At 33.5% G+C, this 15,657-nt stretch overlaps 1 protein-coding gene across 1 annotated transcript in view; it reads left to right on the top strand.

Annotated features, from left to right (window-relative positions):
- The first annotated feature begins 225 nt into the window (after nucleotides 1–225).
- The window catches only part of LOC145246882 (uncharacterized), a 97,971-nt gene continuing 82,539 nt past the window's right edge, over nucleotides 226–15,657 (top strand). Inside the window, exon 1 of the mRNA XM_080108744.1 lies at nucleotides 226–567. Within this exon, the coding sequence (XP_079964870.1) occupies nucleotides 364–567 (204 nt within the window). The 5' untranslated portion in view covers nucleotides 226–363. The remainder of the gene's footprint in view (nucleotides 568–15,657) is intronic.

Genomic DNA, 15,657 nt, shown 5'->3' with positions numbered 1-15,657 from the left:
TCTTCTGTGGGAAAGAGGTTGCAGGGAAGAGGAGAGAAAGAAGAGGATAAGAAATAGAAACGGGCCAAGATAGAAGGAGAGAGAAAGAGAAAAAACAGAGAGAGAGAGAGAGAGAGAGTTAGAGAGAGAAGGAGAGAGAGAGAGAGAGAGGGAGAGAGAAAGATATATATAGAGAGAAATAGAGAGAGAGGACAGTTTAGGAAAGCAATAACAAGCAACGCACTCACAAAAAGAAAACGCAGTCACGTACACAACGCACGACTTTTACGGAGAGTTACAGGTGGGCGTGGTTTACGTTTGCATCATTTTTCTGTAAAACCAAACAATCCAATCGGAGCGCCTGTAGGCGGCGGGAATCCAGTGATGGACGGGCGGCGAAGATCTTCGGAAAACTTGTCGGAGAAAAGAGGGCGAAACCGTGGGTGTAGCCGGAGCGTTACAATCGGGAGGGTAGGTGTCCGTTTCGGCCAACATATAATTCAGGTACCGTCACAGACTTTCTCACAACCAAGCAAACTTTTTACGAGTGCAAGTGGTACGCGCACACAAACAAAGCGAACAGAGTTGGTGAGTTGAGAACTTTTTTTCACGATTTGGCATTTTTAGTAGATTTGATGAACGCTCCATCTTCCAGTTTCTGTTTTGTTGAATGTCATTATGTATCTATATTTTGCCGCGTGTTTTTCCCCGGCGTTTAATGTGTTGATAAATGGTGCTCGGAAACCAATACTTTATGAGAGGTTTAATTTAAGAAATAACTAGATCACAAACGTCACATTTCTCATATATCTATTTCACAGTTTTTAGATCTTCATTTCTATCTATCTATCTATCTATCTATCTATCTATCTATCTATCTATCTATCTATCTAAAAGGAACTTTGTGTGTGTATGTGTGTGTGTGTGTGTGTGTGGGTGCATGTGTACGTGTGTGTGAGAGTTCGTTCCCTATGGATTCAGAAACGGCTCAGCTATTATTTTAAAATTTAACACGAAAATTCTTTACTTGTTTGGGAATGTTCTTAGGTAGGTTTTGTATCGAAATGCATCTGATATATATATATATATATATATATATATATATATATATATATATATATATATATATATATATATATATAGAATTTACGGTTTACCCAAAGTCCATAGGAATATATATATATATATATATATATATATATATATATACATACATACATATATATATATATATATATATATATATATATATATATATATTATATATACATACATATATATATATATATATATATATATATATATATATATATATCTGGATGGATGTATATATAGAAAAATAACAGTTTAGTTACAATCCAAGATCCAAATATTTAGTTTATCATACAAAACACCTCCTCCAACATGTTAGAATTTAGAATTTTGGTACATTTTTTACAGATCCGTTTCATTATGCAGAAACAATTAGTATACCGAAACCGATTTGTAAAAAAATGTACCGAAACTTTAACACGCTGGAGGAGCTGTTCTACAAAAAAAAAAAAAAATAATAATAATTATTTGGATCTTGGAATGTAATTATTTTGTTATTCTTTTATATATGCTCTGTTTTTATCGTTAGCACACATTGAGCTTTTAAACAAAAAAGATTGGTATACACAAAGAGTCAAATATAATTGAAAAAACATTTTACTAAAAAACACACACATGCGCGGAAGCACACACACACACACACACACACACACACATATATATATATATATATATATATATATATATATATATATATATATATATGCTAGCAGGCCGCCCGGAATTGCCCGGTCGTAAAATACGCTTAAATATGATATTTTGATTAATGCAGATTTCGTATTTATTATTATATTATATTGGACCCAATATATAGTAATGATTTAAAAGTTAAAAAAAAAAAAATGACTCGTGCGCCACCACCAAGAATCGAAACTAAAATGTTTACTTTACGATTTGCTTTTTCCTTTGACGTTAATGCATGAGCTATGAAAACATGTTTGCTGCAAGGCTAAAATTCCAAACATGAACTAATAGCTATTACGTTACGCATGCATATTCGTAATACCCGTAATGCCGTCGTTCGATCTTCACCTGGCAAATTCCATTTTTTTTTAATTTTCACATTTTGCAAAGATTTTCCCTCACTAAAACCCAAATATAAAGTTTCACATGGGTTCGAATACCCTATAAGTCTTATGTCTGTAGGCAAAAAACTGAGAGAGGAGTTTGATAGGCAAATTTTTTTAAACAAATATATATACGCATACATAAATATATATATATCAGAAGAGGTTTGTGTTTACTATAACCATTTTACGTAAATATTACACAAGTATAAATCATGTAGAATATCTGCATGAATATAATTACACGTAATAGTTAACTAAAGATGATCATCCAATAAGAAAACCGGAAAAACTTATAGGGAATTAATTAAAATTAATGTTTAAAAGAATATGCAAATTAGCTAGATCTTTTGCAGATGAATGAAATTCCACAAACTATATTGTTATGGCTTGCAATAAGCCACAAAGAAAACAGAACAACGGAATAGAGTTTAAACAATGTATTACTTGAACAACAACGTAAAAAGGTTACAACTGAAAAGAGTAGTAAACGTCACTGAGCAGGCGAGGGTCGCTCTGGTATTTAATCCACACCTGGGATCAAAATGTCCATGGTTTATATAATGGATAGAACAGTCCATTTGAAGGGTGATTCCCCCACAATATATATATATATAAGAAAGTTGTAGTTTCTTTTTAAATAAATAGAAAAAAGACTTGCTTTTTTGTGTGTTGTTCTTGACCTTTCTGCCGGGATCAAATGGCCTTGGGTCTAAGTTTTTTGTTCGGTTTGAACATTGTAATTGTAATTTTAGCCTGAATAAAAGATTTAATATTTCAAATGGAAGTATCTGTTCAGCAGGTGTTGCCCTTAAGGTAATTTGTCTCGGTCAATAGAGGGGAGGCTCTCTATACTGGGACAATTATTATTTTTGGCCCCAACCAAAGTGCGCCTTTTTTTGTAGGAGCTGGTTTAATCCCACATTAAAAGCGACCTTGTGTCACATTTTGCTTACAAATAAATACTCATAGAAAAAATAAATATCTAGTGGGATATATATATATGTATATAACATATGAGAAATATTTGGAATCAAGTCTTCCATTGCTGTTATTTGAAACAATAGCAGCAAGATTTTGTCTCCCCCTCCATCAACGCCAGAGATTTCGGGAAATATCGAATATTTTGTAATTCACATGCAAAACTAGGAAAAAAATGACCATGATTGAAATATTTTATGGGTGTAAAAAGTTCCTAAAATAGTCTCTGGATGATGGATGGCCCCCTTTAATGTGCGGCCTTACAGCAAATGTCACATATTTTTCCAACGAGCCTTCTATTTATTAAATTTTGATAAATAGTCGAGATTTGGAACTTATAAAATTGCAAAAAAAGTGGTATATCTATATATTAGTGGCCTAGAAAGGCCACAGGGTAGACAACCGAAGCAGCAAAACTGAAGTTGGCTTGCAGGCCACTATATATACAAATGTAGGCATATTTGGAGATATTTTATTGGTTTGAATATATATATATATATATATATATATATATATATATATATATATACAGGGTGACCCCCCAAAAAACAAAACAAAACAAAAAAAAAACAGGCCCAACTCTAATTAGGCCCCGTTTCTTAGTGTTTTCGCCGAATGAAATGAAACTTTGGTCATAACTAGTTTATTATATTCAAAACATCACATCAAAACACTAGGGTCTTTGGCATTTTTTCTCCGTTGGCTGTAAAACGCCCAGAAAAACAATTGAATATCCTCTGTTTTTTTTGGGCCACCCTGTATATATATATATATATATATATATATATATATATATATATATATATAATCTATATATATGCCGCTCCCCATGTTGGCGTACCAAATTGGTTACAGGGAAAAATTATTCCCAACTCGCATGTAGGTAAAAATGACTTTCGTAAATAACTGAATTCATTCAAAGCGTATCGCAAAAACAAAAACAAACAACATCTAAGTAAATCGCGATATATCCAAACAGTCGTGCGAGATTGATGAGCAGTAAGGGGGTTAGGCTTATTACCGTGAGGTCCCGATTTCGAATCTCGCTAGATTAAGCCACTCTGACGAGTCGTAAACGACGAAACACGTGTCAATGGATAATTATATTTTAAAAATAATATATATGCCGCTCCCCATGTGGGGGTACCAAATTGGTTAAAGGGAAAAATTGTTCCCAACTAGCATTTAGGTAAAAATTCACTTTCGTAAGTAATTGAATTCATTCAAAACGTATCACAATATCAAACATCTCTCTCTCTCTCTCTCTCTCTCTCTCTCTCTCTATATATATATATATATATATATATATATATATAGGTAGACATATTTATATATAGATATATCTTAATATATATAGGTATATCGAATAATTAAAATTTTAATTTTTAAAAAGTTTTTGAAAATTTGAAAAAAAATTCTTTCAACTTCAAGATTTATATATATTTATATATATATATATATATATATATATATATATATATATATATATATATATATACACCATTTTTTTGGCAATTGTATAAGTTCCAAAATCTCAGCGAATATTGATCAGAATTTAACAAATGAAAGCTTAATATAAAGGTAATGACATAAATCATGTGATATTTGTCCTCAATGAGGCACATTTATAGGATCATCCATCATGCATTTATATATATATATATATATATATATATATATATATATATATATATATATATATATATATATATATATATCAGAAGCACTTCACTTGACCATTCAAAAACTTTTTTGTTTTTCCATTATTGAAATATCACATTATTAACTTGATGATAAATGAAGTTTATTTAACTTTCAACTTTAATAAATTGTTTCTTATATTACTTGCTCCACTTATTCGTGTAGAGCTTACTGCATCTTGATATGTTATTGTATGAAAATTAAAAAATTTTTTTTTTATCTTTATAACTTTATTTTATTTTACACACGCACACACAAACACACGCACATACACATAAATTGTCTGTGTGTGTGTGCATTTCCCTACTAAACTACTTTATGGATTTTCACTCTACAGGCTCGAGATTTGACATAAGGACTATTGACATTCGGGAAAATCTTTTTAATCTGTTTTCGGCCAGAAATTTGGCTGTCAAGAGGTCAAAGTTTAAACATTTTGACCTTTGAAAACTCTACCAAAGGACGTCGCCAATTTTCGATCTAAAAACTTGAAATTTTGAATGTAGGTTACTTGGACATGGATTAAACGTTTTAATTTGATTTGAGCCCCAAAAATAAATGTTATGGGGTCAAAATAAGGGTCAAAGTTTTAAAAAAAATTGACCTCTGCGTTCTCTACCAAATTACTCAGCCAATTTTTGGTCTAAACATTTGAAATTTTCCATAAAGTTTATTCAAACATATGGCAAGCTTTTTACTCGGAATTTGGCCAAAACTTTTTCTGCCAAATGATTAAAGTTCAAACGATTTGACCTTTGCGGTCTCTAGCAAACTATTCAGCCAATTTTTGATCTAAACATTTGAAATTTTACATAAAGGGTATTCAGATATGCAACAAGCTTTTTAATCAGTTTTGGGCGCAAATTTGGCTGTCAAGAGGTCAAAGTTTAAAGAGTTGACTTTTGCAGACTCTACCAAACTCCTCCGCCAATTTTGCGTCTAAACACTTGAAATTTAAGATGTAGGTTACCTGGACATGAGTCAAACTTTTTAATACATATGTGATTTTCTAGTTCGTTGCATTTAAATTTTCGCCCATTCTCAGAAAAGTTATTAAAATATATTGCAAAAAAAAAATGATGATTTATCTTATTTATTATTAAATCACGTTAGTTAATTACTGCAGGTATCGAAAAACTGTCGCTTGTACATGAAAAAGGGACAATGAAATGACGGATAATTCCAAAATATTTATTTGGCATTTATGCATTATAGTTTTGGGAGATAATTTGCTTTTATTTCATTCTGAAGATTTTGAAAAATTCCAAACAGGGGGAGACAATTCAATTTCAGAGGCTGTTACTCTTTAACTGTGTCGTTACATTTCAACCACTCTGACCTGAATGTTGTCTGAGACTTCATTGCAAAGGAACAAACAAACAGATATTCCTTGTTCTTCCAACAATAACGCATTTCATTATTTTTAAAAGTCTTTTTACATACAATGCTCTATCGTATAACGTGCTTTTTAAAAGTCTCTCACCCCGCCACCTCATGCCAGCCCTTGCCCTTGTGTTCACACGTCCATCTTTTTTAGATATATATACTTTCCTTCACTCCCAGTTTTTCTGACCACGAGCTGAATTTTTTCCTCTTATTCTTCCTGAGATGTCAGCACTTGCCAATTTGCATACATGCTTTGAGAAAAAGTATAGAATTTTGATTTTGTCACGAAAATGCAAATTTTGTAAATAAAAATCTTTTCTCCTAAAAAAAAAAAAAAAACATAGCTAAATTTTATATAACTTTTTTTTACTCACGTTCACCATCTGACATCGACATAAAGGGTTACTACTTGTGGACCATGCCTCTGAGAGATTAACAAGATGTTTGTTTACGTTACATTTAAACTTCTGCATATCAGTACAGCCAGGGAAGCAGGTAGCAGGAAGGGCATTCTAAAGTGATTAATTTTTTTGTGTTCAAATAATTGATGGTTTACGTGTTATTAACAGTTTCGGTTATCGTCAATGATAGTCCCCCGACACTTTCTGCGAGCCTGTTCGACTCAAAGCAAACATAATAAAATAACGTGTCCAATACAGAATATTTCTAAATAGTTATTTTTTAAAATTCGATAAATCTTAATAATAAATACAATTTTTTTTAAATAGTCTGTATTGAATACATTTTTAATGATATTTTATTTTAGTCTGACAGGCCCGCAGCAAGAATTAATAAACGTTTTTTACGATAAATTCTTAATCTTATTTAAATTCAATAAATGTTCATTGATTTATTTTGTCTTATTGTATTGCTGTTGACATTTTCAGATACTGTTGGCTAATTAACATTGTTAAAGGTTAATTAGTTATTATCGATCTATCTGTCTATCTATCTATTTATCTATCTATTCAATAATATTCTTAAAATAGTTTATATTGGGAGTTATTTATTGTTTAGAGAATAAAGTGTAGCAATGGGTTTTAGCTGAAGATTTTTTACATAAATTAGCTAGGTTAAATATAAACAAAATAACCTTGGGCAGGCAGACGTGGATGGGTCACACGTTAGGGATACGTGTGATTTTTGAATGATGACGTAACGGAACTTAGGTCAGGAGGCCTGGAAGTTTAGAGAGGAGAGTTGGAGTTTAGTCACGCAAGTGAACAGACGTGCTTCAAGCCAGGAAGCGAGACTGTGAAGAATAAGCATGTAGACGAAATGCAGACTCATGTGAAGACCATTTGAGACAACTGAAATAAATTTATATTTTAAAAATATAAAATGTTGTTCTGTGTTTCACGAAAGAAGGAAGAACAGATGTCTCAATTGGAAGTTGCACTATGCTAATATATATCCTCATGAGTATTATATTCGATTCAACGTCCGCTTTATATGACGACATGTGTTGGACGGCTTCACTGTTTTACATGCTGGCATGTGTTTGAAGGCTATAAGAAGTCGACTTCCAAACTAACCTATCTCTGTCCGGGTATTTATCTCCTTTTCCCTAAGGTTCTTTTTATCACCCCCCATGTTTTCTCTCGCTTTCGCACGTAACTGATCCAAGCATCTCATCTGTTATTTGATTGCGAAATCTGTTCTTGACACGTTTTGCTTTTCTTTAAAAAAAAAATTCTAACTGTTTTTTGTATTTCCTTTTGTTTTTTTTTTCCACCGATTCCAATGAATATTCGTGCGAACACTTGCGTAGCATAAGATATATATCACGTGAACGATTCGCGCATGAAGAGATAGAGAGGAATTAGTCAATAACCCTTCTACGCTTTTGGAACTTTTGTTTATGCCCCGTATGTGATTTTCTAGTCCGTTGCATTTAAATTTTCGTCCATTCTCAGAAAACTTACGAGGATATATTACAAAAAAAAAAAAAAAAGAAAAAAAAACTTGATAATTTATCTTTTTTTATTATTAAATTACATTAGTTAATTACTGCAGATATCGAAAAAAACTATGGCTTGTATGTGGAAAAAGGACAATAAAATAACGAATAATTCCAAACTATTTATTTGGCATTTGTGCATTATGGTTTTTGGGGATAAGTTTTCAGACTTTTCCGTATAGATATTTTAATGATAGTACACACATGAAACCCTAGTTCCCGTCAAAGTAATCTCCTCTGGCTGCAATGCACTTGTACCGTTCGAACAATCTCTGGAAGTTCTCAAGAAAGTATTCTGTGTGCCCGTGTCAAAGATCCTCATCACAGATTCTTTCATCTCCTCAATTGTCTCAACTACAGCCGCTAAGGGAAACCCAAAAGTCACAAGTCAAAAAGAGCAAGGTCGGGACTATAGGATGGACGAGGAACTGTCTTGATGTAAACCTATAGGCCGGTCACTGGCGTATGATCGACCCACGTGTTACATTAAATGTCTTGGAAACGGTTCGCGTATGAAGATCTGTCGATTAGACGTCTTTTGTCAGAGGTAAGATTAAAGGCATACATGGAATGTTGGGTGTGGCTTTCTCCCTCACTCAGGACTATGCTCTTGCTCTGGTAGCACTGTGGCTGGATTCTACTTCGTCTTCAGGCCCGTTTCCCTTGACTTAAGGCACACACTCTATGCAGGCACAAACAACGCACGACACTATTGTAATGTATAAGATCATGATTATTTCTTTTTACAAAATCTTTACAATATATATTACAATATTAACATACAGATTATACAATTAACTTAACACAATTGGCTCTTTAAAACTAACTAACCTTAACTAGTGCTGAGAGAAGGGGATGCCCCCTCCTCTCATTTACGGAGAGAAAAAAACATACGTCTTACCCCATGCTGTCCGGACAAAAAAAAAAGAGCGAGACAAGGAAGGGAATTGTGGGATTGTATTCCGGTTGCTTATTTCTGTGTATCCCTCCGCTTACGGTCAAATCACCCCCTGGCCATGCTTGGGGTGGAGGTGGGGGTGTTACAACCAGGTCACTAAGAAATAGCGCAAATTTGTCGCATCTTCAGTTCCTCGCAGATGATTGTATAATCAGTTCCCACACTGACATCAAAATGGGCACTTATTGTTTCTATAGACACGCGACGGTCTGTGGCATTCGTTATTCAACAAATCAACTCCGGTGTTCTGAGTTCCTTACTCCTCCCACACCTCTCATCATCTCTCACAAACTCCTTGCCTTCCTTGAATCTCTTATGCCACTCAAAACTGATGCTTTATTCATGCAAGATGGTCCAAAAGCAGTCTGAAGTATTCTATGCGTTCCTGTGGCATATTTTCCCCAAGTTTAAAACAGAATTTTATTGCATATCGTTCTTTTAAAATGTCCTCGCGTCCAGATTGCATTTTTGAAATTCACCAGCTGTGCCAATCAGGATTTAGTAGGGTGTATTCGAATTCCTACTGTAGCTGTTTATTTGAAAATGAAATTATAAAATATTAATCAACCATGTCATAAGATTTGTAGCAATAACATACTGAATTTTCAAAAGTGTAAGACAATATTAAAGGGTTGTACAAAAAAGTCTGGAAACTTATTGAAGGCACCTCATATATTTTAATGTTTTCCTTGCGTACCACTGAACGATGAGGGTTAAAGGGTGTACAGTAGTAATCGCTAGTAATGTAAATTTGGCAAATCGGATTACTTAAGAGGAATGGCTCCTCAAGAAGTTGTTTACATTGGACTTGAAGAAGACCATATTGTAATCAGCTGAAAAGCTGGCAAACGGAAGACAGTTCCATAGGCGTGCAGTTCTAAGAAAGAAGCTTTGTTCATGGAATCTACGTTTAGGCTTAGGCACAAATAAAGAGTGCGGGAAATCATTGATAGTGTTTTCAGTCAGGCGAGTGTTTCTTGTGAAAGTTTGACGAGAGGGGGGGGGGGGCAATATATTGGAGCTCAGAAGAGCACTTGCCATTAAAATAACGATAAAGCAGAGACAGATTTGAACGTCTCTTCTGTGAGAAAGAACTTGCCAGGTTGCAGGTAGAGAAAAAGGCACCCCCTACTAGGATACGAAGTCTATTTTGATCTCTGTCAAGACTCCATCCTTAGACGTACCTGGCTCTTATATACGTAGGGAATTGCATCAGCAGTGAGATATCTACTGGATCGATCGAAGGATCCCACCATTTTTCTGGCGACCTTGGCAACGGATTTGATGTGCATGTTCCATTTCAGATCAGGAGTAAAGGTAAAGCCTTATTAATTTATCTCATTTGGGTCAGTTCTATATTTAAAATATGCTGGACACTATTTTCATAGAAATGTTAATAAACTCATATTTAATGAGTGTTATTGTTTATCTGTCCAAAAACAAATTTTTTGCACTATTCAGAAAAATATCAGCTTTATCAAATTATATTTATAAAATTATATTTATCAAATTATATTTATCAAATTATATTTATCAAATTATGTTTCTCATTCCGTGGTATTTCCATGGGTCCTGCTAGTATATATAATCTCTACTATTATATAAAAGTCATTTTGTGTGTGTGAGTTCCTTCCTTATAGGCTCCGAAACGGCTGAACCTATCTTTTGCAAATTTCACACAAAAGTAATTTATATATCTGGTAGGGTTCTTAGATATGTTTTTTTTTTTTTTTTTTTTTTTTTTTTTTTACAGAAATTCATCCGATAAGTAGAGAAAATCGAAAAAAAATATCGATCCTAAAATTTTCTTATTTTCTTACAAACTAGCAATAATTTTTACTCGGGAATATTCTAGGTTTGCACAAAAAATTTCACAAATAACTTCTGATTAGAAAAAAACACAGATTATTCAACATCTTGAAATACGGCTCAATAGTAGAGCGATGGACTACAGATCAAATAGCCCCGTGTTCAAGTTCGAGTGAACCTCACCATTTCATTTTATTTTTTTCTTATTAATGAGTTCAATTTACGATAAAAGAAGAGTCACCAATTAAAATCGCTGCAAATCATTTCTTTGTTTGCATATTTTAAAACTAAACAGTAATCAGATGTGACATTTCCAGGGCATTCATCGTCAAGCCCAAATATCAGCTGACGTGATATTGTAAACAAACACGGCCAAAATTTGATGAACTACATTATCATTATTATTTATTTCATTAAAAAAAAAAAAAATGCGAACAAGTCCACTGGGCAAATTATTCATTGTAAGATATAATAATCAATAGAGGATTTATTCTATACCTAGCCTGGGTACTCGGTGTTGTGCCCGAGTGTTTGGAGGTGTGTGTTGAGCAAAAAAAAAAAAAAATGGTAGTAGGTAGGCATGCTCGAACCCGTACCTCAAAGGAGAAAAAGAAAGTGAAAAAAAAAGAGACGTGTTTCTTGTTGCGTCTATCGCCAAACCGGAAGTGATGTAGGGTTAAATTAAGGCTAGTCAATCAAAAAGAGGTGGATGACTCTAAAAAATACCGGTGCTATAAGCGACCCCTCCCTGTAGAAAAGTGCCCAGTTGAGGGTGAAGGAATTAATGTTTTTAGGCAATCTTTGGATATTTGTCGTCCGAAGGGTCAAGCTTCAAAATGATACCGATCTCGTGGAAATCCTCGCCTCTGTCGAAAGTTTTAGACATACATACATACATACATACATGATGAGTGCAACGTCTTGTCAGACGAGTGCCACTCCCTCAGACATTTAAAATCCATGAGCCCAAATACCTGAGGGAGTATCTATACAAAGATGATGTTAAAGAGTCTTAGCTTTGTACGACAGCTAAGTCTCTTTCTCGGTTCAAAATGTTGAGATCCAGCAACAAGCAAGAGCAAGATAGCCAGCAACAAATTAAACTGCAGACAAGCTTAATGCGGGTACTGGTCTTCCGCTTTATGGTTTTTTACATCAGAGATTTGCTTCTCCTAGAAAGGAGCCCTCTCCACCCCAATACACATATACACACACAAATATACATACATACATACATACATACATACATACATTTAAACAAACATGTGAGATTTATATTATAGATAATACATACGCAATCTGCATAAATTAAAATATCATGTTTAAACGTATTATACGACCGGGCAACGCCGGGCGACGTCCAGCTAGTAATGTTATAAGAAAAAAACAAATCTAGTAAACACATATAAACATTATTAGTTCATAACATTATCATCCTGTTTTCTTTAACTTAATTTTCGCACTACGCTGCATTAAGCTTCCTTGCTAAAGACCTACCAAGAATGCTCTATCGTTTATGAATGAAACACAAAGTAACCATAAAAAGCGCACTCTTTCGTTTTGATCTCCAGTTTTTCATAGAGGAGATTTTTTTGGGGAAAAAAAAATTCTAACGAATCTATCTATAACTGTTTAACGGTACAAAACTTATAAATTGCATTAAAGGCCCTTTCGCCAACAAACTCATCAGAAGTTTAATCATTGGTTGGTGCAAAAAAAAAAAAAATGAATAAATAAATACATCATTTAAGAGCGGAGAAAATAAAAAGAAAAGAGACACGCTGGATGTTTATGAAGGTGTTGGCCAATGGCAGATTCCAAGGTAGAAGAGGAGGGGTGAGAACGACAAGACTTGCCCAATCTTATTTTTGCTGGAATATATTGATTGATTCGAGTCTGCAAATTTAAAGAAAATAGTCGGCAAAACGCTATCTATCTATCTATCTATCTATCTATCTATCTATCTATCTATCTAAAAGGAACTTTGTCCATGTGTGTGTATGTGTTAGTGTGTGTGTAGTTGGTTTCCTATGGACTCGGAAACAACCGGGCCGATTTTATGAAATTTCACACGAACATACTTTATGTGCTTGGCAGTGTTCTTAAATAGGTTTTGTATCGGAACGTCTTCGATAAGTATCGCTAATCAATAATCGAACTAATCGGATGAAAGAAGGAACAGGCGATGTTGACTTCAGTTAACACCTTACACAGCCTAATATCACAAGTGTATTTGAGAAGTTTTATTACACACAAGCCGAAAGACCCCGCATATAAAATCAATAGTCTTTGATATGACAGGGGCACATTCGAAATAAATGTTTCTGTTTAAAGCTCAATTCCACAATGATACTTGACTTTTGCATTTTAAACTTTAATGGAAACCCTTCTATACAAAATAATTTTATAAAATCACCAGCAGGTTCTCTATAGTGTGGATCATTCGTTGATCCTAATTCGATCCCGGACAACGTCGGATCTCCTTGTTAGTTATTAAATAATTATTTGTAGTCCTCGTTCGATCGGGCGAAGTAATACGGGTCTCAAATCATCTCTATAAATGTATGTTCTTTCCCGTTGAACGCTGTTATGACGGTTGACTATTGTTGCTCGCCTGCAATGTATTGCGAACTAGTTCCCTTCGGGGATGCATGTGGAACTTCCTTCTACTGCTAAACGATGGGTCCCCAACTAGAGTAAGTAATTAATGTTGTTTTGGTAAAATATGATTTTTTTTAAAATTATATTTCAATTTTCGTGTGTATCAATCCTTTTTGTTTAGAAGCTCGATGTTTATTAAATATTACAACAGAGCACACACACACACACACACACACACACACACACACACACACACACACACACACACACACACACACACACACACACACACACACACACAGAGCGTCCTCTTCAGAAATTATTTTCAATCTCCAACATATTTTGAAAATAATTTCTGAAGAGGACGCTTCACAGAACGTCTGAAATGCGTTAAAAACAATTTCAATGATTTAAAAACATTATTACAATGATCTAAACATAATTCTCAATGAAAAATCTAGACACGGAATAATAAAATAATGTTAAAAAATACACATTGTTGGTCACTACCCCCTTATTTATATATATATATATATATATATATATATATATATATATATATATATATAGAGAGAGAGAGAGAGAGAGAGAGATAAATAGATACGTGAGGGGGGATGGAGAGAAAAACCAAGGCCCATACACGAACAGAAAGTAGAAAGTATTGTTTTTAACCATTTAAGATATTTGCTGTCAAGAAATCATAAATAATTCACCACTTTTAATTAATTACAGTCGTTGAGCGACAGAAATGCCGCTTTGGCAATTCTAACATGCCAAAACAGAAGACGTACAAAAATCCTTTCTTAACGTGAAACGTCAACCATATGCAACCAGAAAAATAAATAAATAAATAAATAAAAATAACGCGAAGGCTTCTGGTACCAGACTGTTATCCTCGTCTTGATTAAGTTATAACCATAACATTCCGGCCGTTATACTCTCGGACCTTTTGTCGTCGTTGTTAATCTAAATCTAAGAACCGTAAATGTTAGCATGCAATATAAATGTCAGTGTGGTCTCCCTGAACCGAGCTAGAAAACTTATCACACCTGCCAATATTCACACACACACACACACACACACACACACACACACACACACACACACACACACACACACACACACACACACACTATATTAGAAGAAGAAAAAGATAAGACATTGTAGAATTGAACTTACAATATTTTATTCAAAACAAGGAATATATATATATATATATATATATATATATATATATATATATACAAGGAATATATATAGATATATAAAGATTATATATATATATATATATATATATATATATATATATAAAGTGAACGTGTGTGTGTGTGTCTGTGTGTGTCTGTACATTTTCCAACTCAATAACTCTGTCAATTTTTAGTCTAAAGACTCGAAATTTAGGGTACTGAGATTTAGGGAAACGGTGGGCTGAAATGCTAGTAGGAAATAAAGGTGAGGGCTCCTTATTCCATAGAGTTTCAAAGATAGACTCTTCTCCTCAGAAGCAAAAAGTATGTATAGATAAATATCAATTTTTGAAAACAAACGAGAAAGATAAATTGGAAGAAAAATGAAAGTTTATTGCAAAAATGAAAAGGAATACCAGCAAAATCCAATGAGTATCCAGTGAGATTCAAAATTTTGCAATAGGTGGGGTGATTAGTGAGTCCAAGAAAAGTTCAGTAAAATAGAATCTCTTGAAAAAATATTTAGAGTTCGAGAAGGGATGAAAAAGTGCGTGTTGAAGCATCCCGTAATGAAGAGCAGGAGTAAAAACCAATCTATGGAATTAATAGTTTTTGTGTATTGAAGAATTTTTTTTATTAGAGGCCATCACTTATATTGAGCGTTTAGAGTTGTATAAATATATATTTCTATATTTATATTTTTACACTTTCGAATTTGAAAAGCTTCTTTTTTTAAATTAATCTTTTCTTTTTTTTTGCGAATTTAGCTCCTATTACTATGTATATCCTAGCAAAAGTACCCGTCGTTGACTGGGTTCAAAAACAGCCTACAGAAAATGGACTCTGATTTATGAAAGTACGATAGGTTATGAAAAGGAAGGGTTGTAAAGAGATAGCTTCGAATTTTGAGGTATACAAAACCAAAGCAAAATATGA

This window comes from Euprymna scolopes, chromosome 24, assembly GCF_053919585.1.
Source record: "Euprymna scolopes isolate OS-2025 chromosome 24, ASM5391958v1, whole genome shotgun sequence".
In the NCBI taxonomy this organism is placed as follows: domain Eukaryota; kingdom Metazoa; phylum Mollusca; class Cephalopoda; order Sepiida; family Sepiolidae; genus Euprymna; species Euprymna scolopes.
Note: the sequence above shows the minus strand (reverse complement) of the source record. Positions and strands in the feature narration are given on the sequence as shown.